This window comes from Panulirus ornatus, chromosome 35 (genome assembly GCF_036320965.1).
Source record: "Panulirus ornatus isolate Po-2019 chromosome 35, ASM3632096v1, whole genome shotgun sequence".
Lineage (NCBI taxonomy): Eukaryota > Metazoa > Arthropoda > Malacostraca > Decapoda > Palinuridae > Panulirus > Panulirus ornatus.
In genome coordinates, this window is record NC_092258.1 from 17,646,886 (window position 1) to 17,670,291 (window position 23,406).

General features: G+C 41.6%; 1 protein-coding gene across 1 annotated transcript in view; it reads left to right on the forward strand.

The window, feature by feature from the left end:
* Positions 1 to 23,406, forward strand: part of mRpS28 (mitochondrial ribosomal protein S28) — a 38,057-nt gene that overhangs the window by 6,818 nt on the left and 7,833 nt on the right. The window contains exon 2 of the mRNA XM_071683126.1: positions 15,293 to 15,414. Coding sequence (XP_071539227.1) covers positions 15,293 to 15,414 — 122 coding nt within the window. The remainder of the gene's footprint in view (positions 1 to 15,292; positions 15,415 to 23,406) is intronic.

A 23,406-nucleotide genomic window follows, 5' to 3' on the forward strand; every position in this document is an offset into this window, starting at 1 on the left:
CGATGTCAAAATGTACTCCATTTAACTGCATCATGGATCATTTAGGTCCTAACATAAACAATGATTTCAGTGTCTGTAAAGATTCAGGAATCTAAATCTGTAAGGAACACATCACATATGCATTAATTTGATATCTATAGATATCAGGAGTTGTGGGAGTTGTGATAGAATATAAGAAAGTGGGCAAAACTGAAAGTGGATGAAGAGAGATGGGTGATTATTGGTGCTTATTCACCTGGTCATGAGATGGAAGATCATGAAAGGCAAATGCTTTAGGAGCAGCTGAGTGAGTGTGTCAGCAGCTCTTGTGCAAGTGACCAAGTATTAGTGATGGGTGATTCAAACCCGATGGTGAGTAATGTGGCAGTGGAGGGTATAATTGGTGTACATAGGGTATTCAGTGTTGTGAATGGAAATGGTGAAGAGCTTGTGGATATGTGTGCTGAAAGAGACTGGTGATTATGAATACCCTGTTTAAAAAGAGAGATATACATAAACATACATATGTGAGTAGGAGAGATGGCCAAAGGGCATCACTGGATTGTGTGTTAATTGATAGGCATGTAAAAGAGAGACTTTTGGATGTTAATGTGCTGAAAGGGGCAGCTGAGGGATGTCTGATCACTATCTTGTGGAGACACAGGTGAAGATTTGAAGAGGTTTTCAAAGAGGAAGAGTGAACGTTGGGGAGAAGAGAGTGGTGAGAGTAAGTGAGCTTGGAAAGGAGACTTGTCTGAGGAAGTACCAGGAGAGATTGAGTGTAGAATGGCAAAAGGCGAGAGCAAAGGACATGAGGGAAATGGGTGAGGAATGGGCTGTATTTAGGGAAGCATTGATACCATGTGCAAGTGATGCATGTGGCATGAGAAAGGTGGGAGGTAGGCAGATTAGAAAGGGTAGTGAGTGGTAAATATGGAAGTAAAGTTTTTAGTGAAAGAGAAGAGAGAGGCGTTTGGACAATACTTATAAGGAATTAGTGCAAATGACTGGGAGATATATAAGAGGAAGATGCAAAGGTTGAAAACAGGGCAAGTGGGAGTTAGGGCGAGAGAGTATCATTAAACTCTACAGAGAATTAAAAGATGTTTTGGAAGGAGATAAATAAAGTGCAAAAGACAAGAGAACAAATGGGAACACCATTGAAGGGGGGAAGTGATAACAGGTAATGATGAAGTGAGAAGATGGAGTGAGTATTTTGAAGGTTTGTTGAATGTGTTTGATGATAGAGTGGTAGATGTAGGGTGTTTTGGTTGTGGTAGTGTGCAAGGTGAAAGGGTCAGGGAGAATGGTTTGGTTAAGAGAAAAATGATGGTGAAAGCCTTATGGAAGGTGAAATTCGACAAGGCAGCGGGTTTGGATGGTATTGCAGTTGAATTTATTAAGAAAGGTGTGACTGTTGTTAATTGGTTGGTAAGGATATTCATTGTATGTATAGATCATGGTGAAGTGCCTGAGGATTGGCGGAATGTATGCATAGTGCCATTGCGCAAAGGCAAAGGGGATAAAGGTGAGTGTTGAAACTACAGAGGCATAAGTTTATTGAGTATTCCTGGGAAATTATTGGAGGGTATTGATTGAGAGAGTGAAGGCATGTGCAGAGCACAAGATTGGGGAAGAGCATTGTGGCTTCAGAAGTGGTAGAGGATGTGTGGATCAGGTGTTTGCTATGAAGAATGTGTGTGAAAAATACTTAAAAAAAAGAGATGTAGCATTTATGGATCTGGAGAAGGCATATGATAGGGTTGATAGAGATGCTTTGTGGAATGAATTAAGAGTATATGATGTGGGAGGTAAGCCAGGGTTGATAGAGATGCTTTGTGGAAGGTATTAAGAGTATATGATGTGGGAGGTAAGCCTCTAGAAGCAGTAAAAAGTTTTTACCATGGATGTAAGGCATGTATACAAGTAGGAAGAGAGGAGAGTGATTGGTTCTCACTGAAGGTCGTTTTGCGACAGGGGTGTGTGATGTCCCTATGGTTTGCAAGAGTTTTGGAGAGGGGGTGAGTATGCAGTCCGTTGGGGATGAGAGGGCTTGGGAAGTGAGTCAGTTGTTCTTCACCAAAGATACAGCTCTGGTAGCTGATTTGTGGAAGAAACTACAGAAGTTGGGGACTGAGTTTGGAAAATGTGAGAAAGAAGAAAGTTGAGAGTAAATATGAACAAGAACAAGGTTATTAGGTTCAGTAGGGTTAAGGGACAAGTTAGTTAGGATGTAAATTTGAATGGAGAAAAATTGGAAGTGAAATGTTTTAGATACCTGGGAGTGGACTTAGCAGCGAGTGGAACCATGTAAGCAGAGGTGAGTCACGGAGTGGGAAAGGTGGCAAAGAGATTGGGAGCGATGAAGAATGTGTGGAAGGTGAGAATGTTATCTCAGAGAGCAAAAATGGGTATGTTTGAAGGAATATTAGTTCCAACAATGTTATATGGATGTGAGGCATGGGCTATAGATAGGGTTCAGCGGAGAAGGGTGGATGTGTTGGAAATGAAATGTTTGATGACAATATGTGGTGTGAGGTGGTTTGATCGAGTAAGTAATGAAAGGATAAGAGAGATGTGTCATAATAAAAAAAAGTGTGGTTGAGAGAGCAGCAGAGGGTGTGTTGAAATGGATTGGACACATGGAGAGAATGAGTGAGGAAAGATTGACAAAGAGGATATATATGTCAGAGGTGGAGGGAAGAAGGAGAAGAGGGAGACCAAATTGGAGGTGGAAAGATGGAGTGAAAAAGATTTTGAGTGATCGGGGCCTGAACATGCGGGAGGGTGAAAGGTGTGCAAGGAATAGAGTGAATTGGAATGATATGGTATACCAGGGCCGATGTGCTGTCAGTGGATTGAACCAGGGAATGTGAAGCATCTGGGGTGAACCAAGGAAAGGTCTGTGGGGCCTGGATGTGGTTTCGGTGCATTACACATGACAGCTAGAGACTGAGTGTAAACGAATGTGGCCTTTGTTTTTTTTCTAGCACTACCTCGTATGTGCACGGGGGGAGGGGTTCCCATTTCATGTGTGGTGGGGTGGCAATGGGAATGAACAAAGGCAGCAAGTATGGGTACGTACATATGTATATGTCTGTGTATGTATATGTATGTATACGTTGAAATGTATAGGTATGTATATGTGTGTGTGTGTGTGGGTGTTTATGTGTATACATGTGTATGTAGGTGGGATTGGCCATTTCTTTTGTCTATTTCCTTGCACTGCCTCGCTGATGTGGGAGACAGTGACTAGGTATAATTTTTTTAATTATCTATGTATAGCCCAAGCTTCGCAACCATATAACATTGTTGGAACCACTATTCTTTCAAACATACCCATTTTTGCTTTCCAAGATAATTTTTCTCACCTTCCACACATTTTTCAACGCTCCCAGGACTTTCTCCCCCTCCCCCACCCTGTGACTCACTTCCATTTTCATGGTTCCATCGACTGCCAAATCCACTCCCAGATATCTAAGACCCTTCACTACCTCCAGTTTTTCTCCATTCAAACTTACCTCCCAGTTGACTTGTCCCTCAACCCTACTGTACCTGATAACCTTGCTCTTATTCACAATTTGTCTCAGCTTTCTTCTTTCACACACTTTACCAAACTCAGACACCAGCTTCTGCAGTTTCTCCCAAATCAGCCACCAGCACTGTATCATCAGCAAACAATAACTGACTCACTCCATCTCCTTCTCACATCACCACTACTTCTTATCACCTCCCCATTAGCCCCCTTACCGATGTTCCCATTTATTCTCTTGTCTTACACACTTTATTTACCTCCTTCCAAATCATCTTTTTATTCTCCCTGAAATTTATTGATACTCTCTCACCCCAACTCTCATTTGCTCTCTTTACACCTCTTGCACCTTTTTCTTGACCTCCTGCCTCTTTCTTTTGTACATCTCCCAGTCATTTGCATTATTTCCCTGCAAAAATTGTCCAAATGCCTCTCTCTTCTCTTTCAATAATAATCTTACTTCTTCATCCCACCACTCAGTACCCTTTCTAATCTGCCCACCTCCCTCGCTTCTCATGCCACAAGCATCTTTTGTGCAGGCCATCACTGCTTCCCTAAATACATCCCATTCTTCTCCCACTCCCCTTATATCCTTTGCTCTCACCTTCTTCCATTCTGTAATCAGTCTCTCCTGGTACTTTCTCACAGAAGTCTCCTTCCCGAGCTCACTTACTCTCACCACTCTCTTCACCCCAACATTCTCTCTTCTTTTCTGAAAACCTATACAAATCTTATCCAGAAGATAATGATCAGACATCCCTCCAGTCGCACCTCTCAGCACATTAACATCCAAAAGTCTCTCCTTTGCGTGCCTATCAATTAACATGTAATCCAATAATGCTCTCTGGCCATCTCTCCTACTTACATACGTATACTTATACTTAGAAAAACAAATGGATTTGTATGTAGCATTTATGGATCTGGAGAAGGCATATGATAGAATTGATACAGATGCTCTGTGGAAGGTTTTAAGAATGTATGGTGTGGGAGGCAAGTTGTTAGAAGCAGTGAAAAGTTTTTATCGAGGATGTAAGGTATGTGTACGTGTAGGAATAGAGGAAAGTGATTGGTTCTCAGTGAATGTAAGTTTGCGGCAGGGGTGTGTGATGTCTCCATGGTTGTTTACTTTGTTTATGGATGAGGCTGTTAGGGAGGTGAATGCAAGAGTTTTGGAAAGAGGGGCAAGTATGCAGTCTGTTGTGGATGAGAGAGCTTGGGAAGTCAGTTGTTGTTCGCTGATGATACAGCGCTAGTGGCTGATTCATGTAAGAAACTGCAGAAGCTGGTGACTGAGTTTGGTAAAGTGTGTGAAATAAGAAAGCTGATAGTAAATGTGAATAAGAGGAAGGTTATTAGGTACAGTAGGGTTGAGGGTCAAGTCAATTGGGAGGTAAGTTTGAATGGAGAAAAACTGGAGGAAGTAAAGTGTTATAGATATCTGGGAGTGGATCTGGCAGCAGATGGAGCCATGGAAGTGGAAGTGAATCATTGGGTGGGGGAGGGGGCGAAAATTCTGGGAGCCTTGAAAAATGTTTGGAAGTCGATAACATTATCTCGGAAAGCAAAAATGGGTATGTTTGAAGGAATAGTGGTTCTAACAATGTTGTATGGTTGCGAGGCGTGGGCTATGGATAGAGTTGTGCACAGGAGGGTGGATGTGCTGGAAATGAGATGTTTGAGGACAATATGTGGTGTGAGGTGGTTTGATCGAGTAAGTAATAATAGGGTAAGAGAGATGTGTGGAAATAAAAAGAGTGTGGTTGAGAGAGCAGAAGAGGGTGTTTTGAAATGGTTTGGTCACATGGAGAGAATGAGTGAGGAAAGATTGACCAAGAGGATATATGTGTCGGAGGTGGAGGGAACGAGAAGTGGGAGACCAAATTGGAGGTGGAAAGATGGAGTGAAAAAGATTTTGAGTGATCGGGGCCTGAACATACAGGAGGGTGAAAGGCGTGCAAGGAATAGAGTGAATTGGAATGATGTGGTATACCGGGGTTGACGTGCTGTCAATGGATTGAACCGGGGCATGTGAAGCGTCTGGGGTAAACCATGGAAAGTTGTGTGGGGCCTGGATGTGGAAAGGGAGCTGTGGTTTCAGTGCATTATTACATGACAGCTAGAGACTGAGTGTGAACGAATGGGGCCTTCGGTGTCTTTTCCTAGTGCTGCCTCACACAAATGAGGGGGTTGTTATTCCATGTGTGGCGAGGTGGCGATGGGAACAAATAAAGGCAGAAAGTATGAATTATGTACATGTGTATATATGTATATGTCTGTGTGTGTATATATATGTGTACATTGAGATGTATTGGTATGTATATTTGCGTGTGTGGACATGTATGTATATGCATGTGTATGTGGGCGGGTTGGGCCATTCTTTCATCTGTTTCCTTGCGCTACCTCGCTAACGCGGGAGACAGCAACAAAGCAAAATAAATAAATAAATACTTATGTATATCTCTCTTTTGAAACCCAGTATTCCTAATCACCAGTCCTTTTTCAGTGCACAAATCTACAAGCTCTTCACCATTTCCATTTACAACACTGAACACCCCATGTACACCAATCATTCCCTCAACTGCCACATTACTCACCTTTGCATTTAGATAACTACTAACACACTCACTAAGCTGCTCCCAAAACACTTGCCTCTCATGATCTTTCTTCTCATGCCTAGGTGCATGTGCACCAATAATCACCCATCTCTCTGTCCATCCACTTACAGTTTTACCCATATCAATCTAGAGTTTACTTTATTACACTCTATCACATGCTCCTGCAACTCCTGTTTCAGGAGTAGTGCTACTCCTTCCCTTGCTCTTGTCCTCTCACCAACCCTAACTTTACTCCCAAAACATTTCCAAACCACTCTTCCACTTTACCTGTGATCTTCGTTTCACTCAGAGCCAAAACATCCAGGTTCCTTTCCTCAAACATACTACCTGCCTGAGCCTTCGAGGAGAATGAGCACTCCCCGCGTGACTCCTTCTTCTGTTTCCCCTTTTAGAAAGATAAAATACAAGGAGGGGAGGGTTTTTAGCCCCCAGTCCCGTCCCCTTTAGTTGCCTTCTGCGACACGTGAGGAATGCGTGGGAAGTATTCTTTCTCCCCTAACCCTGGGGATATATATATTATTTTATTTTATTTATTATAATTTGTCACAGTCTCCCGCGTTAGCGAGGTAGCGAAAGGAGACAGACGAAAGAATGGCCCAACCCACCCACATACATGTACACACACAGCACATATACATACCTATGCATCTCATTGTATACATATATATACACACACAGACACATAGATATATACACATGTGCATAATTCATACTGTCTGCCCTTATTCATTCCTGTCGCCACCCCGCCACACGTGAAATGAAAACCCCCTCCCCCCGCATGTGTGTGAGGTAGCGCTAGGAAAAGACAACAAAGGCCACATTCGTTCACACTCAGTCTCTAGCTGTCATGTATAATGCTGCGAAACCACAGCTCCCTTTCCACATCCAGGCCGCACAGAACTTTCCATGGTTTACCCCAGACTCTTCACATTCCCTGGTTCAATCCATTGACCGCACATCGACCCTGGTATACCACATAGTTCCAATTCACTCTATTCCTCGCACACCTTTCACCCTCCTGCATGTTCAGGCCCCATTCACTCGAAATCTTTTTCACTCCATCCTTCCACCTCCAATTTGGTCTCCCACTTCTTGTTCCCTCAACCTCTGACACATATATCCTCTTTGTCAATCTTTCCTCACTCACTCTCTCTATGTGACCAAACCATTTCAAAACACCCTCTTCTGGTCTGTCAACCACAGTCTTTTTATTACCACACATCTGTCTTACCCTTTCATCACTTACTCGATCAAACTACCTCACACCACATATTGTCCTCAAACATCTCATTTCCAGCACATCCGTCCTCCTCTGCACAACTCTATCTATAGCCCACGCCTCACAACCATATAACATTGTTGGAACCGCTATTCGTTCAAACATAGCCAGTTTTGCTTTCCGAGATAATGTTCTCGACTTCCACACATTTTTCAACGCTCCCAGAACTTTCGCCCCCTCCCCCACCCTATGATTCCCTTCCGCTTCCATGGTTACTGAAAATGATTTGGTAAACAGAGTCAGCAGGTTTGGATGGTATTGCAGTGGAATTTTTTAAAAAAGGGGGTGATTGTATTGTTCACCGGTTGGTAAGGTTATTTGATGTATGTATAACTCATGGGGAGGTGCCTGAGGATTGGCGGAATGCTTGCATAGTGCCATTGTACAAAGGTAAAGGGGATAAAAGTGACCGCTCAAATTACAGAGGCATAAGTTTGTTGAGTATTCCTGGGAAATTATATGGGAGGGTATTGATTTAGAGGGTGAAGGCATGTACAGAGCATCAGATTGGGAAAGAGCAGTGTGGTTTCAGAAGTGGTAGAGGATGTGTGGATAAGGTGTTTGCTTTGAAGAATGTATGTGAGAAATACTTAGAAAAGCAAATGGATTTGTATGTAGCATTTATGGATCTGGAGAAGGCATATGTTAGAGTTGATAGAGATTCTCTGTGGGAGATAAGTTGTTAGAAGTAGTGAAAAGTTTTTATCGAGGATGTAAGGCATGTGTACACGTAGGAAGAGAGGAATGTAGGTTTGCGGCAGGGGTGTGTGATGTCTCCATGGTTGTTTTATTTGTTTATGGATGGGGTTGTTAGGGAGGTGAATGCAAGAGTTTTGGAAAGGGGCAAGTATGCAGTCTGTTGTGGATGAGAGAGCTTGGGAAGTGAGTCAGTTGTTTTTTGCTGATGATACAGCGCTGGTGGCTGATTCATGTGAGAAACTGCAGAAGCTGGTGACTGAGTTTGGTAAAGTGTGTGAAAGAAGAAAGTTGAGAGTAAACGTGAATAAGAGCAAGGTTATTAGGTACAGTAGGGTTGAGGGTCAAGTCAATTGGGAGGTAAGTTTGAATGGAGAAAAACTGGAGGAAGTGAAGTGTTTTAGATATCTGGGAGTGGATTTGGCAGCAGATGGAACCTTGGAAGCGGAAGTGAATCATTGGGTGGGGGAGGGGTTGAAAATTCTGGGAGCCTTGAAGAATGTGTGGAAGTCGAGAACATTATCTCGGAAAGCAAAAATGGGTACGTTTGAAGGAAAAGTGGTTCCAACAATGTTGTATGGTTGCGAGGCATGGGCTATGGATAGAGTTGTGCACAGGAGGGTGGATGTGCTGGAAATGAGATGTTTGAGGACAATATGTGGTGTGAGGTGGTTTGATCGAGTAAGTAATAATAGGGTAAGAGAGATGTGTGGTAATAAAAAGAGTGTGGTTAAGAGACCAGAAGAGGGTGTTTTGAAATGGTTTGGTCACATGGAGAGAATGAATGAGGAAAGATTGACAAAGAGGATATATGTGTCAGAGATGGAGGCAACTAGGAGAAGTGGGAGACCAAATTGGAGGTGGAAGGATGGAGTGAAAAAGATTTTGAGCAATCTGGGCCTGAACATCCAGGAGGGTGAAAGGCTAGCAAGGAATAGAGTGAATTGGAACGATGTGGTATACCGTAGCTGACGTGCTGTCAATGGATTGTACCATTGCATATGAAGCGTCTGGAGTAAACCATGGAAAGTTTTGTGGAGCCTGGATGTGGAAAGGGAGCTGTGGCTTCGGTGCATTATACATGACAGCTAGAGACTGAATGTGAACGACTGTGGCCTTTGTTGTCTTTTCCTAGCACTACCTCGCACGCATGCAGGGGGAGGTGGTTGTCATTTCATGTTTGGCAGGGTGGTGACGGGAATGCATAAGGGCAGACTATGAATTATATACATGTGTATGTATGTATATGTCTGTGTATGCATATATATATGTGTACATTGAGATGTATTGGTATGTATATTTGCGTGTGTGGACATGTATGTATATGCATGTGTATGTGGGCGGGTTGGGCCATTCTTTCATCTGTTTCCTTGCGCTACCTCGCTAACGCGGGAGACAGCAACAAAGCAAAATAAATAAATAAATACTTATGTATATCTCTCTTTTGAAACCCAGTATTCCTAATCACCAGTCCTTTTTCAGTGCACAAATCTACAAGCTCTTCACCATTTCCATTTACAACACTGAACACCCCATGTACACCAATCATTCCCTCAACTGCCACATTACTCACCTTTGCATTTAGATAACTACTAACACACTCACTAAGCTGCTCCCAAAACACTTGCCTCTCATGATCTTTCTTCTCATGCCTAGGTGCATGTGCACCAATAATCACCCATCTCTCTGTCCATCCACTTACAGTTTTACCCATATCAATCTAGAGTTTACTTTATTACACTCTATCACATGCTCCTGCAACTCCTGTTTTCAGGAGTAGTGCTACTCCTTCCCTTGCTCTTGTCCTCTCACCAACCCTAACTTTACTCCCAAAACATTTCCAAACCACTCTTCACTTTACCTGTGATCTTCGTTTCACTCAGAGCCAAAACATCCAGGTTCCTTTCCTCAAACATACTACCTGCCTGAGCCGTCGAGGAGAATGAGCACTCCCCGCGTGACTCCTTCTTCTGTTTCCCCTTTTAGAAAGATAAAATACAAGGAGGGGAGGGTTTTTAGCCCCCAGTCCCGTCCCCTTTAGTTGCCTTCTGCGACACGTGAGGAATGCGTGGAAGTATTCTTTCTCCCCTAACCCTGGGGATATATATATTATTTTATTTTATTTATTATAATTTGTCACTGTCTCCCGCGTTAGCGAGGTAGCGAAAGGAGACAGACGAAAGAATGGCCCAACCCACCCACATACATATATATACACACACAGACACATAGATATATACACATGTGCATAATTCATACTGTCTGCCCTTATTCATTCCTGTCGCCACCCCGCCACACGTGAAATGAAAACCCCCTCCCCCCGCATGTGTGTGAGGTAGCGCTAGGAAAAGACAACAAAGGCCACATTCGTTCACACTCAGTCTCTAGCTGTCATGTATAATGCTGCGAAACCACAGCTCCCTTTCCACATCCAGGCCACACAGAACTTTCCATGGTTTACCCCAGACTCTTCACATTCCCTGGTTCAATCCATTGACCGCACAGAACTTTCCATGGTTTACCCCAGACTCTTCACATTCCCTGGTTCAATCCATTGACCGCACATCGACCCTGGTATACCACATAGTTCCAATTCACTCTATTCCTCGCACACCTTTCACCCTCCTGCATGTTCAGGCCCCATTCACTCGAAATCTTTTTCACTCCATCCTTCCACCTCCAATTTGGTCTCCCACTTCTTGTTCCCTCAACCTCTGACACATATATCCTCTTTGTCAATCTTTCCTCACTCACTCTCTCTATGTGACCAAACCATTTCAAAACACCCTCTTCTGGTCTGTCAACCACAGTCTTTTTATTACCACACATCTGTCTTACCCTTTCATCACTTACTCGATCAAACTACCTCACACCACATATTGTCCTCAAACATCTCATTTCCAGCACATCCGTCCTCCTCTGCACAACTCTATCTATAGCCCACGCCTCACAACCATATAACATTGTTGGAACCGCTATTCGTTCAAACATAGCCAGTTTTGCTTTCCGAGATAATGTTCTCGACTTCCACACATTTTTCAACGCTCCCAGAACTTTCGCCCCCTCCCCCACCCTATGATTCCCTTCCGCTTCCATGGTTACTGAAAATGATTTGGTAAACAGAGTCAGCAGGTTTGGATGGTATTGCAGTGGAATTTTTTAAAAAAGGGGGTGATTGTATTGTTCACCGGTTGGTAAGGTTATTTGATGTATGTATAACTCATGGGGAGGTGCCTGAGGATTGGCGGAATGCTTGCATAGTGCCATTGTACAAAGGTAAAGGGGATAAAAGTGACCGCTCAAATTACAGAGGCATAAGTTTGTTGAGTATTCCTGGGAAATTATATGGGAGGGTATTGATTTAGAGGGTGAAGGCATGTACAGAGCATCAGATTGGGAAAGAGCAGTGTGGTTTCAGAAGTGGTAGAGGATGTGTGGATAAGGTGTTTGCTTTGAAGAATGTATGTGAGAAATACTTAGAAAAGCAAATGGATTTGTATGTAGCATTTATGGATCTGGAGAAGGCATATGTTAGAGTTGATAGAGATTCTCTGTGGGAGATAAGTTGTTAGAAGTAGTGAAAAGTTTTTATCGAGGATGTAAGGCATGTGTACACGTAGGAAGAGAGGAATGTAGGTTTGCGGCAGGGGTGTGTGATGTCTCCATGGTTGTTTTATTTGTTTATGGATGGGGTTGTTAGGGAGGTGAATGCAAGAGTTTTGGAAAGGGGCAAGTATGCAGTCTGTTGTGGATGAGAGAGCTTGGGAAGTGAGTCAGTTGTTTTTTGCTGATGATACAGCGCTGGTGGCTGATTCATGTGAGAAACTGCAGAAGCTGGTGACTGAGTTTGGTAAAGTGTGTGAAAGAAGAAAGTTGAGAGTAAACGTGAATAAGAGCAAGGTTATTAGGTACAGTAGGGTTGAGGGTCAAGTCAATTGGGAGGTAAGTTTGAATGGAGAAAAACTGGAGGAAGTGAAGTGTTTTAGATATCTGGGAGTGGATTTGGCAGCAGATGGAACCTTGGAAGCGGAAGTGAATCATTGGGTGGGGGAGGGGTTGAAAATTCTGGGAGCCTTGAAGAATGTGTGGAAGTCGAGAACATTATCTCGGAAAGCAAAAATGGGTACGTTTGAAGGAAAAGTGGTTCCAACAATGTTGTATGGTTGCGAGGCATGGGCTATGGATAGAGTTGTGCACAGGAGGGTGGATGTGCTGGAAATGAGATGTTTGAGGACAATATGTGGTGTGAGGTGGTTTGATCGAGTAAGTAATAATAGGGTAAGAGAGATGTGTGGTAATAAAAAGAGTGTGGTTAAGAGACCAGAAGAGGGTGTTTTGAAATGGTTTGGTCACATGGAGAGAATGAATGAGGAAAGATTGACAAAGAGGATATATGTGTCAGAGATGGAGGCAACTAGGAGAAGTGGGAGACCAAATTGGAGGTGGAAGGATGGAGTGAAAAAGATTTTGAGCAATCTGGGCCTGAACATCCAGGAGGGTGAAAGGCTAGCAAGGAATAGAGTGAATTGGAACGATGTGGTATACCGTAGCTGACGTGCTGTCAATGGATTGTACCATTGCATATGAAGCGTCTGGAGTAAACCATGGAAAGTTTTGTGGAGCCTGGATGTGGAAAGGGAGCTGTGGCTTCGGTGCATTATACATGACAGCTAGAGACTGAATGTGAACGACTGTGGCCTTTGTTGTCTTTTCCTAGCACTACCTCGCACGCATGCAGGGGGAGGTGGTTGTCATTTCATGTTTGGCAGGGTGGTGACGGGAATGCATAAGGGCAGACTATGAATTATATACATGTGTATGTATGTATATGTCTGTGTATGCATATATATATGTATTCGTTGAAATGTATAGGTATGTATATGTGCGTGTGTGGACATGTATGTATATACATGTGTATGTGGGTGGGTTGGGCCTTTCTTTCGTCTGTTTCCTTGCGCTGCCTCACAGAAGCGGGAGACAGTGACAAAGTATAATTGATAATATAAAAATATTCTTATCCTATTTTAGCCACTAAAAACGAGCATCAAGTTTCGATATTCATGATGTTCCATGAAAGGAAGATCTGTCTCACTTCAAAATTCTAAAATAAGTAATGTAATGGCCAGAAACTGACAAACATGAATATCACATACTAAAATTTGATAAACTTATTGTGGAAGGCTTGACAAACTGTTTCACACCATCCCCATCCCACTCCAGCACACTCTATCTATTCATCTGTATCTCTGATGCCCGTTTCCTCTGGGAACTCCCATCAAGGGGTGGCCATGGCAAAAGTCTCCACTTAAACAGCACCACATAATCCCTTATCACCAGCGTTTTCATTAAGAATCATTACTTAATTGAATTAATGAAAAAAACAGGCCCTTAGCTGGGTAGGAAGCAGTGTTCCTTTTGGGTAAGCAGTGTTCCATAGCAAGAAGTTACAGTGGCATGCACTGCTTATGAGTATGTCAGTTGACTGACGGATGAGTTGACTTGAACTGTAAGAGTGTTGATCCACTGTAGTACTGTGTGGAAGGTAAAATATTCATAACTTACTAAAAAAATCAAAGAACATATTTCCATATTCTCATCTATTTTTCAAGACCTCCTCAGGGGAAATAACAAAAAGAATATTTCATGAAGGCATATGAACAAATCTAATGAGAAACTGGGCTTTTAGCCTGACCCACTGCTACCTGGGGAACGAAGTTGCACCAAACTCACCTGGTCTCAAGTGAATTCATCTGGGTTATGGTGAGTTTTGGAGACATATTGTAACGAGTGAGTAATTTAGTAAGTGAAGTGGTTTTGGTAATGTTAACAGAACTCAGCCTACATTTATCTTCAAAAACTAATCAATGGTTTTACCATAGTTATTGAGATATTGCTTTTTTGACTTATTAACAGAGAGCTGTACTGTAGGAAAACAACAGGCTCATATTCAGGGAGGGAGCAGTGTCCTTTGGTGGCAAGCGTAGGTGGCATGCACTGTTCCACAGACAGTAATTTCTGGCAAGCCACATATGTATTTATGCTTTTGTATAATACTTGTATCATTCTTTTGTTCTTGCATAAGTCTTAATGTGATGAGATTGGCATCCCAAAATTTTTAAGATGTTGTTTGATGATTTGCCACTAGTGGGACCACCAGCACACGATGTAACATTTTGTTTGAAAATGACGCTTGCCTATGCGGGTGAGGATACTGTTCCATTTTCACCAAAATACAACTAAGATATGGACATTGCTGAATTCTGAGTATGGGCTTATACTGTATATAAGCATTTCAGCATATGATTTGCTTACAATTGTGAATAGTTTATCCTTTTTTTGTCTGAGTTTTAATGTTAGGTTAGTAAGCAACATTCTGAATCACTTCAACATTCTTGGGCCTCAGAAAAACTGAGGTTGACTGTTATATGATATATATGATAGATGAAGAATATCTATCCCAAAAATCTTAGGTCAACATTTGTTTGAGATGACACTGGTTAATTGAGTATATTTTGTATATATTGTCTGATTTATTTGTGAAACTAGCATCAGATGCTGAATCAGAGTCTAATTCACATCATGATAAAGTGTGGTATATCAGTGGTGAACTGTTTTGGGTATAGTTCATACATGAGAATAAGATTGGGGAAATTTTTGGTCTGGAGTGGAACCTTCCTAATAAGATGGGTTTCAGTTATTCATACAACATACTGCTTTGATAACAGATCACTGGGAATGTAATCCCGTCCTTATATGAGGACCCCTATTATTTATTGTTTTAGTTAGGTTATATGTGATTGAAGAAAGTCTAAAAACACAAAAAACCTAATCATACATAATCTAACCTAAAAACTGTGTTATTTGAAATATCCAAGTCTGACCAAACATAGCCTAACATGATTAGAAATTGAGAGCCCCTTCATAAACACACCTGACAGAATTAATTCTTCTGAATGAAACGATAATTTGATATGATTTTTATGTGTATTTGTAAATGGAGATATCATACCCCTAAAATACAGTTTTGCAATTTTTCCCTCAATAACTTATATTTCATTGTATTTACAAATGAATTTATGAAATAGCATTGAGCTTGATGATGTAGTGTGAAGTTTTATACTATCCTTTCCAGGATGACAGTCTACCATTTTTTGATGAGTATTCTCCTAAATCAGATTGTGTCATTTACAGCTTGGTGATCCACAAGGCAAAGTGGTAGAAGGTATCATCTTCCATACCGTTGCAGATGACCTATATATTGACTTTGGTAGCAAGTTTTATTGTGTTTGTCTTCGTCCTCAAAGGAACTCAGAGTAAGTGCTGAATAGGTAGCAAATTGCCTCCTTTTAGATTGGTTGGCTAATCTAAATATAATTTTGTGTAAATCAACTAGGAATGTCCATTGTCAATTTTTTCAAATAGGAATATTCTGCTTCAAAGCTTCCAAGAGTGGTGTGTGATTATTATGACCTTTTCATATTTCTCCTTTCATCCCATTAATAGCGTATCACCCCCTCCCCCCTACATACCATATCACTCCGGTTCTCTCTGTTCACTGCATGCCTTTCACTTTCCTGGATGTTCAGGCCTCACCACTCCCTTAGTTCTATCCTTCCATCTTTTTCTGTACCTGATCAACCTGCCTTACTTGATATTCAGATTTATCATTTCTGGCACATTTACCTTCATTCTTTCCTGTGCTTTTCATCCTCTTGTTGCATATTTCATCTACCTAATTATTTATCCCATGCATATAAAAACTATAGTTTTTCCTTTTTAGAAAAGGTTTCATGTATTGATAAAAAAAGAAGAATTGAACGCTTTCCTCTATATGAATGTGGGAAGGTAGTGAGTTGGGATGTGTGGCCCATGGGTGGCAGAACAGATTATTCCATTTTAGTTAAGCATTTGATGACTAGTATTTTCTCTGTGTGATTTTGTTTTACATACACCTAAACACTTTACACTGTGGTTTTTCTTTTTTATCATGCACTATTTCACTCATGCTTATCATTTGAGTTTTTTCATGTATTTTACCTGTTCTTATTTTTTGATTTTTTTTTTTACCAATTTACACTGAATATCACATACATGTTAAGATGAAAAAACCTTATACAAGTACACCACCAATTTTCCGGCACTCTTGGTTCCAAAGCCTTGCCGGATTAACCATTTTGCCGGACCAACCATGGTCACATAATTTCTTTTTTTTATGAATCATCAGCACATCTCTAAACCACTATTTATACATCTCCCATGTGTCTAAAGTATACCATGGACTACTAGAAATTTCAAACAAATGTAAGATGTTTGAGCACCCCAAGATGTTAAGTCTGTCCTTTGATTGTTTGAATCCTGTGGGGTCTTCTTCATCTTCTGTTAATAGTGTTTTCCAAGATGTACATCGCCAGAATAATGCAGTTTCATCTGCATTATACTCCTGCTCAGGACTGAGATGCTCATCAGCTACGAGTTTTACGAATTTGTTCATATACTCGGCAGCTCCTTCGTGGTTTGCAGACCACTTTTCTCCACACACTTTATCCATGGAAATTCCATGACGCTTCTTGAATCTTTGAAGCCACCCTTCACTATAGTCATGCTCGTATTGTAATTTAAGCTCTTCATGGAACAACTTAGCTTGGTCCATTATCATGCTACCTGACAAGTCCATTCCATCACTCCGACACTTTTGAAATCATTCCATCATCACTCAATCGTGCTCAGTACTCTTACCATCTTTCATAGTTTTTCTTATCGTCATTTGCTTCTTGGAATCACTGTCTGCATAGAATTTCATTGTTTTCTCCCCTTGCTTCTTTATATCATAAACAGTTGATAAACCAATATTTGTAGATATCACTCAGCTTACGCCCCAAAACACCACAGTCCATTTTTTCAACAGTTCTGCTTGGATCGATATGGACTGGTGTTTACATTTGACACCATGACTGACACTCTCATTTGTCTTAGAAGCCATAGCTAGGGTTAAATTTAAGCAAAATAAGCTAAGAATCTCTCAGAATTGCGGTACCACCTCCAACAAGTGAAGTGTAAAGGATGTAAATAAAATAAAATTAATTAAGCGCATCCTACACACAATGCCATCTGTGGCTGCCTAGCAAACTACTCTGGTGGCTGTGGTAATTTTGTCCGGACTAAAGGAGGTACCTAACCATCAGTTGCCAGAAATTTGATGGTGTTCCTGTATTTATAAAAGTTGCAAACAGTGATACAAGAGAAATTGTTTCTCTTACTGTAGATCTGTCTTTCTGCATTGATTTATTATGCATTCTGTGATAACTGTGAAGCATGGTGTATTTTCCAGCTGTTTTATTTGGTTGCTTTTGATATTTATGATTAAGATTTGGAATTATACATCAGCTAGGAATTAGATATGAGGTGAAAAATACCAAAGCCGCGATCATGGCTTAGAGCACCCTACAATGTAGCATCACAATTGTGGCTCAGAGAAATGAAAGGGTTAAGACCCAATATTTACAACATCGTTTGGACTACCTTTCATACATAACCATCTTTGCCTTCATAAACATTAATCTGTCCTTCCAAATGCTGACATCCCACATATGGGATGTTCCACCTCCAGGAGATGACTGCAAGTATCCCATAAGTAGTACCCCATTTTCATAAAGTCAGCATGTGGCTGTAGGGGGTTTATTGGTTCAGAATTCCCGTACTGGCATTGTAGAGGGTATTTAAAAGGATTGATCCATATTTTCAGCTGTTTGAGTGGAAAGTAAACATTAATTTGCCCAAGTTTAAGGCTTAATGAGTATGCTTGACTCAGATGTTTTAGAGGGTGATGGTGAATTAGAATGTAGTTTTCACAAAGAAGTAGAAGAATGAAGGCAGGAGGAAAAGAACATGATATTGTCAGCAGCTGGGGTAGGGATGATCCCAGTCCTAGTATGAGGGATGGAGTTGCTTTGTCATGTTGGCCATTTACCTCATAGGCATGGACAGATGTTGTCAACTTCACACCAACACAGTTTGGTTTTGATAGAAGTGAATATATGGCGAAGGCTCTGGGAGTCTTTACCCCCACAACCTGGGCTGGGCATAGGCTATTGGATTGGGTCGTTGGTTGACCGAGTTGTTGGAAGCTGCAGCTTGCAGGCTCACATATTGCAAACAGCCTGGCTGATCTGATATACTTTGTAGGTATTTGTTCTGTGCACTCTTAAACCTCTCTATTGTTGGCAAGGTATTGAAGTCTCTTGAGCCTTGGATATTTTAGGTGTTTTCTCTTTTTATGCATATCACACCTTTGGATTTTGGAGGTTACATTCTACAAAGTCTACCTTACCTGTCGTGCCAGTAGGATGTTATTTTGGAATGTAACTTGAGAAATATAACTTCTCAGATTTTTTACCTTCTTACATGCATGCCTTGCACACTTGGTAGAAACTACTATCTGTTTTTGGTAGCTTTGCTTCCACACTGTATATTTGTTAAGACTTTCCACAAGTCACCTTTGTCAACCCTATCATATGCTTCCTCCAGATCCAGAAATGGCATATAGAGATCCTGCTTTTTCTCTAAGTATTTCTCACACACATTCCCCAAAGCAAACACCTCATTCACACATCCACTACCACTCCTGAAACCACATTGTTCCTCCCCAGACTAATGCTTTGTACATCTCAATCATCACTCACCCATACAACTTACCAAGCACACTTAACAAACTTATACCCCTTGAACACTTATCTTTCTTCCCCTTGCCTTTATACAGTGGCAATAACATGACATGCATGCTGCCATTCTTCATGTACTTGATCCATATGTACATTGAAAATTCTTGCTAATAACAGCACAGTCTTCCCTTTTTGTGGAGAAAATCAACTGTGGTACCATTCACTCCCACTGCCTTGCCACTCTTCATCTTACACAAGCTTTCACCACTTCTTTTTTACCCATGTTACACAAGCTTTCACCACTTCCTTTTTTTCTACCAAATCACTTACCATGACTTTCACTGCACATACCTTTCTAACCCAAACACCCTACATCTGCCACCCTGTTGTGAAACACATTTGAGTTTTTCAAGATACTCACTCTATCTCACTTCCCCACTTGCTCCTTTCGCTGGTGTTCCCATGTCCTTTTGTTTTTCTCGCACTGTGAACGTCCTTCCAAAACATCATATTCTTCCTGAAGTTTACTGATGCTCATTTATCCCAAGTTTCATGTGCCCTCATTTTCATTCTCAGCACCTTTCTCTTGTACATCTCCCAATCCTTTGCATGCCGTCCTCGTAAATACCAACTATAAACTTGTCTTCTGCATGTAACTTTACCTCATCATCCCACCATTCATTACTCTTCCTCATCTGACCACCTCCCACATGCTACACTTCTCACACGTCATAACTTTGATCCTGAAGTGGCAGTGCTATGCTGTTTACGGTCCCATGTATCTGACTATTTAATTTTTTCATGCCCTATTCCATTAAATCATCATTAAGAATGTAAGAAGCAAGAAATTTGCTACACTTCAGGAAGTTCATGCCATCCTACAGGCATGACAAATGAATACTTTGATTTTCTGCTTTCCCCCTTCCCCAACCTCAGATGTTCTTTGTAAGAAATATTGATCCCAGATATTTTTTATTCATTTTATTTTGCTGTGTCGCTGCCTCCCGCATTAGCAAGTTAGCGCAGGGAAACAGACGAAAGAATGGCTCAACCCAACCACATACACACATATGTACATACACGTCCACACACGCAAATATACATACCTATACATCTCAACGTATACATATATATACACACACAGACATATACATATATACACTGGTACATAATTCATACTGTCTGCCTTTATTCATTCCCATCGCCACCTCGCCACACAAGAAATAACAAACCCCTCCCCCCTTATGTGTGCGAGGTAGCGCTAGGAAAGGACAAAAAGGCCCCATTCGTTCACACTCAGTCTCTAGCTGTCATGTAATAATGCACCGAAACCACAGCTCCCTTTCCACATCCAGGCCCCACAGAACTTTCCATGGTTTACCCCAGATGCTTCACATGCCCTGGTTCAATCCATTGACAGCACGTCCACCCCAGTATACCACATCATTCCAATTCACTCTATTCCTTGCACGCCTTTCACCCTCCTGCATGTTCAGGCCCCAATCACTCTAAAGCTTTTTCGCTCCATCTTTCCACCTCCAATTTGGTCTCCCACTTCTCCTTGTTCCCTCCACCTCTGACACATATATCCTCTTTGTCAATCTTTCCTCACTCATTCTCTCCATGTGACCAAACCATTTCAAAACACCCTCTTCTGGTCTCTCAACCACACTCTTTTTATTACCACACATCTCTCTTACCCTATTATTACTTACTCGATCAAACCACCTCACACCACATATTGTCCTCAAACATCTCATTTCCAGCACATCCACCCTCCTGCGCACAACTCTATCCATAGCCCACGCCTCGCAACCATACAACATTGTTGGAACCACTATTCCTTCAAACATACCCATTTTTGCTTTCCGAGATAATGTTCTCGACTTCCACACATTCTTCAAGGCTCCCAGGATTTTCGCCCCCTCCCCCACCCTATGATTCACTTCCGCTTCCATGGTTCTATCCGCTGCCAGATTCACTCCCAGATATCTAAAACACTTAACTTCCTCTAGTTTTTCTCCATTCAAACTTACCTCCCAATTGTCTTGACCTTCAACTCTACTGTAACTGATAACCTTACTCTTATTCACATTTACTCTTAACTTTCTTCTTTCACACACTTTACCAAACTCAGTCACCAGTTTCTGCAGTTTCTCACAAGAATCAGCCACCAGCGCTGTATCATCAGCGACCAACAATGACTCACTTCCCAAGCTCTCTTATCCACAAGAGACCGTGTACTTGCCCCTCTTTCCAAAACTCTTGCATTCACCTCCCTAACAACCCCATCCATAAACAAATTAAACAACCATGGAGACATCACACACCCCTGCTGCAGACCTACATTCACTGAGAACCAATCACTTTCCTCTCTTCCTACATGTACACATGCCTTACATCCTCGATAAAAACTTTTCACTGCTTCTAACAACTTGCTTCCCACACCATATATTCTTAATACCTTCCAGAGAGCATCTCTATCAACTCTATCATATGCCTTCTCCAGATCCATAAATGCTACATACAAATCCATTTGCTTTTCTAAGTATTTCTCACATACATTCCTCAAAGCTAACACCTGAACCACACATCCTCTACCACTTCTGAAACCTCACTGCTCTTCTCCAATGTGATGCTCTGTACATGCCTTCACCCTCTCAATCAATACCCTCCCATATAATTTACCAGGAATACTCAACAAACTTATACCTCTGTAATTTGAGCACTCACCTTTGTCCCCTTTGCCTTTGTACAATGGCACTATGCAAGCATTCCACCAATCCTCAGGCACCTCACCATGAATCATACGTACATTGAATAACCTTACCAACCAGTCAACAATACAATCACCCCCTTTTTTAATAAATTCCACTGCAATGCCATCCAAACCCACTGCCTTGCCGGCTTTCATCTTCCGCAAGGCTTTTACTACCTCTTCTCTGTTTACCAAATCATTTTCCCTAACCTTCTCACATTGCACACCACCTCTACCAAAACACCTTATATCTGTCACTCTATCATCAAACACATTCAACAAACCTTCAAAATACTCACTCCACCTCCTTCTCACATCACCACTACTTGTTATCACCTCCCCATTAGCCCCCTTCACTGAAGTTCCCATTTGTTCCCTTGTCTTACACACTTTATTTACCTCCTTCCAAAACATCTTTTTATTCTCCCTAAAATTTAATGATACACTCTCACCCCAACTCTCATTTGCCCTCTTTTTCACCTCTTGCACCTTTCTCTTGACCTCCTGCCTCTTTCTTTTATACATCTCTCACTCATTTGCATTACTTCCCTGCAAAAATTGTCCAAATGCCTCTCTCTTCTCTTTCACTAATGATCTTACTTCTTCATCCCACCACTCACTACCCTTTCTAATCTGCCCACCTCCCACACTTCTCATGCCACAAGCATCTTTTGTGCAAGCCATCATTGCTTCCCTAAATACATCCCATTCCTCCCCCACTCCCCTTACCTCCTTTGTTCTCACCTTTTTCCATTCTGTACTCAGTCTCCACTGATCCCAGATATATTATCTTTATGGTTTCGCCTTGATAGAAAAAAAAGATAACTTCCATATTTCCAAGAAAGACTTTTGGATGTTAATGTGCTGAGAGGGGCAACTGGAGGGATGTCTGATCATTATATTGTGGAGGCAAAAGTGAAGATTTGTAGAGGTTTTCATAAGAGAGAATGCTGAGGTGAAGAAAGTGATGAGAGTAAGTGAGCTTGGAAAGGAGACTTGTGTGAGGAAGTACCAGGAGAGATTGAGTGCAGAATGGCAGAAGGTGAGAGCAAATTACGTAAGGGGAGTGGGGGAGGAATGGAATGTATTTAAGGAAGCAGTGATGGCTTGAGCAAAAGATGCTTGTGGCATGAGAAAGGTAGGAGGTGGGCAGATTAGAAAGGGAGTGAGTGGTGGGATGAAGAAGTAAGATTGTTAATGAAAGAGAAGAGTGAGGCGTTTGGACGATTTTTCCAGGGAAGGAGAGCGAGTGACTGGTCAAGAGAAAGGTGCAAGAGGTGAAAAAGAGGGCAAGTGAGAGTTGGGGTGAGAGAGTATCATTAAATTTTAAGGAGAATAAAAATATATTTTGGAAGGAGTTAAATAAAGTTCGTAAGACAAGAGAACAAATGGGAACATCGGGGAAGGGGGCAAATGGGGAGGTGATAACAGGTAGTGGTGAAGTGAGAAGGAGATGGAGTGAGTATTTTGAAGGTTTGTTGAATGTGTTTGATGATAGAGTGGCAGATATAGGGTGTTTTGGTCGAGGTGGTGTGCGAAGTGAGAGGGTCAGGGAAAATGGTTTGGTAAACAGAGAAGAGGTAGTGAAAGCTTTGCGGAAGATGAAAGCCGGCAAGGTGGCGGGTTTGGATGGTATTACAGTGGAATTTATTAAAAAAGGGAGTAACTGTATTGTTGACTGGTTGGTAAGGATATTCTGTGTATGTATGGTTCGTGGTGAAGTGCCTGAGGATTGGCGGAATGCATGCATAGTGCCATTGTACAAAGGCAAAGGGGATTAAGGTGAGTGTTCAATTTACAGAGGTATAAGTTTGTTGAGTATTCCCGGGAAATTATATGGGAGGGTATTGATTGAGAGGGTAAAGGCATGTATAGAGCTTCAGATTGGG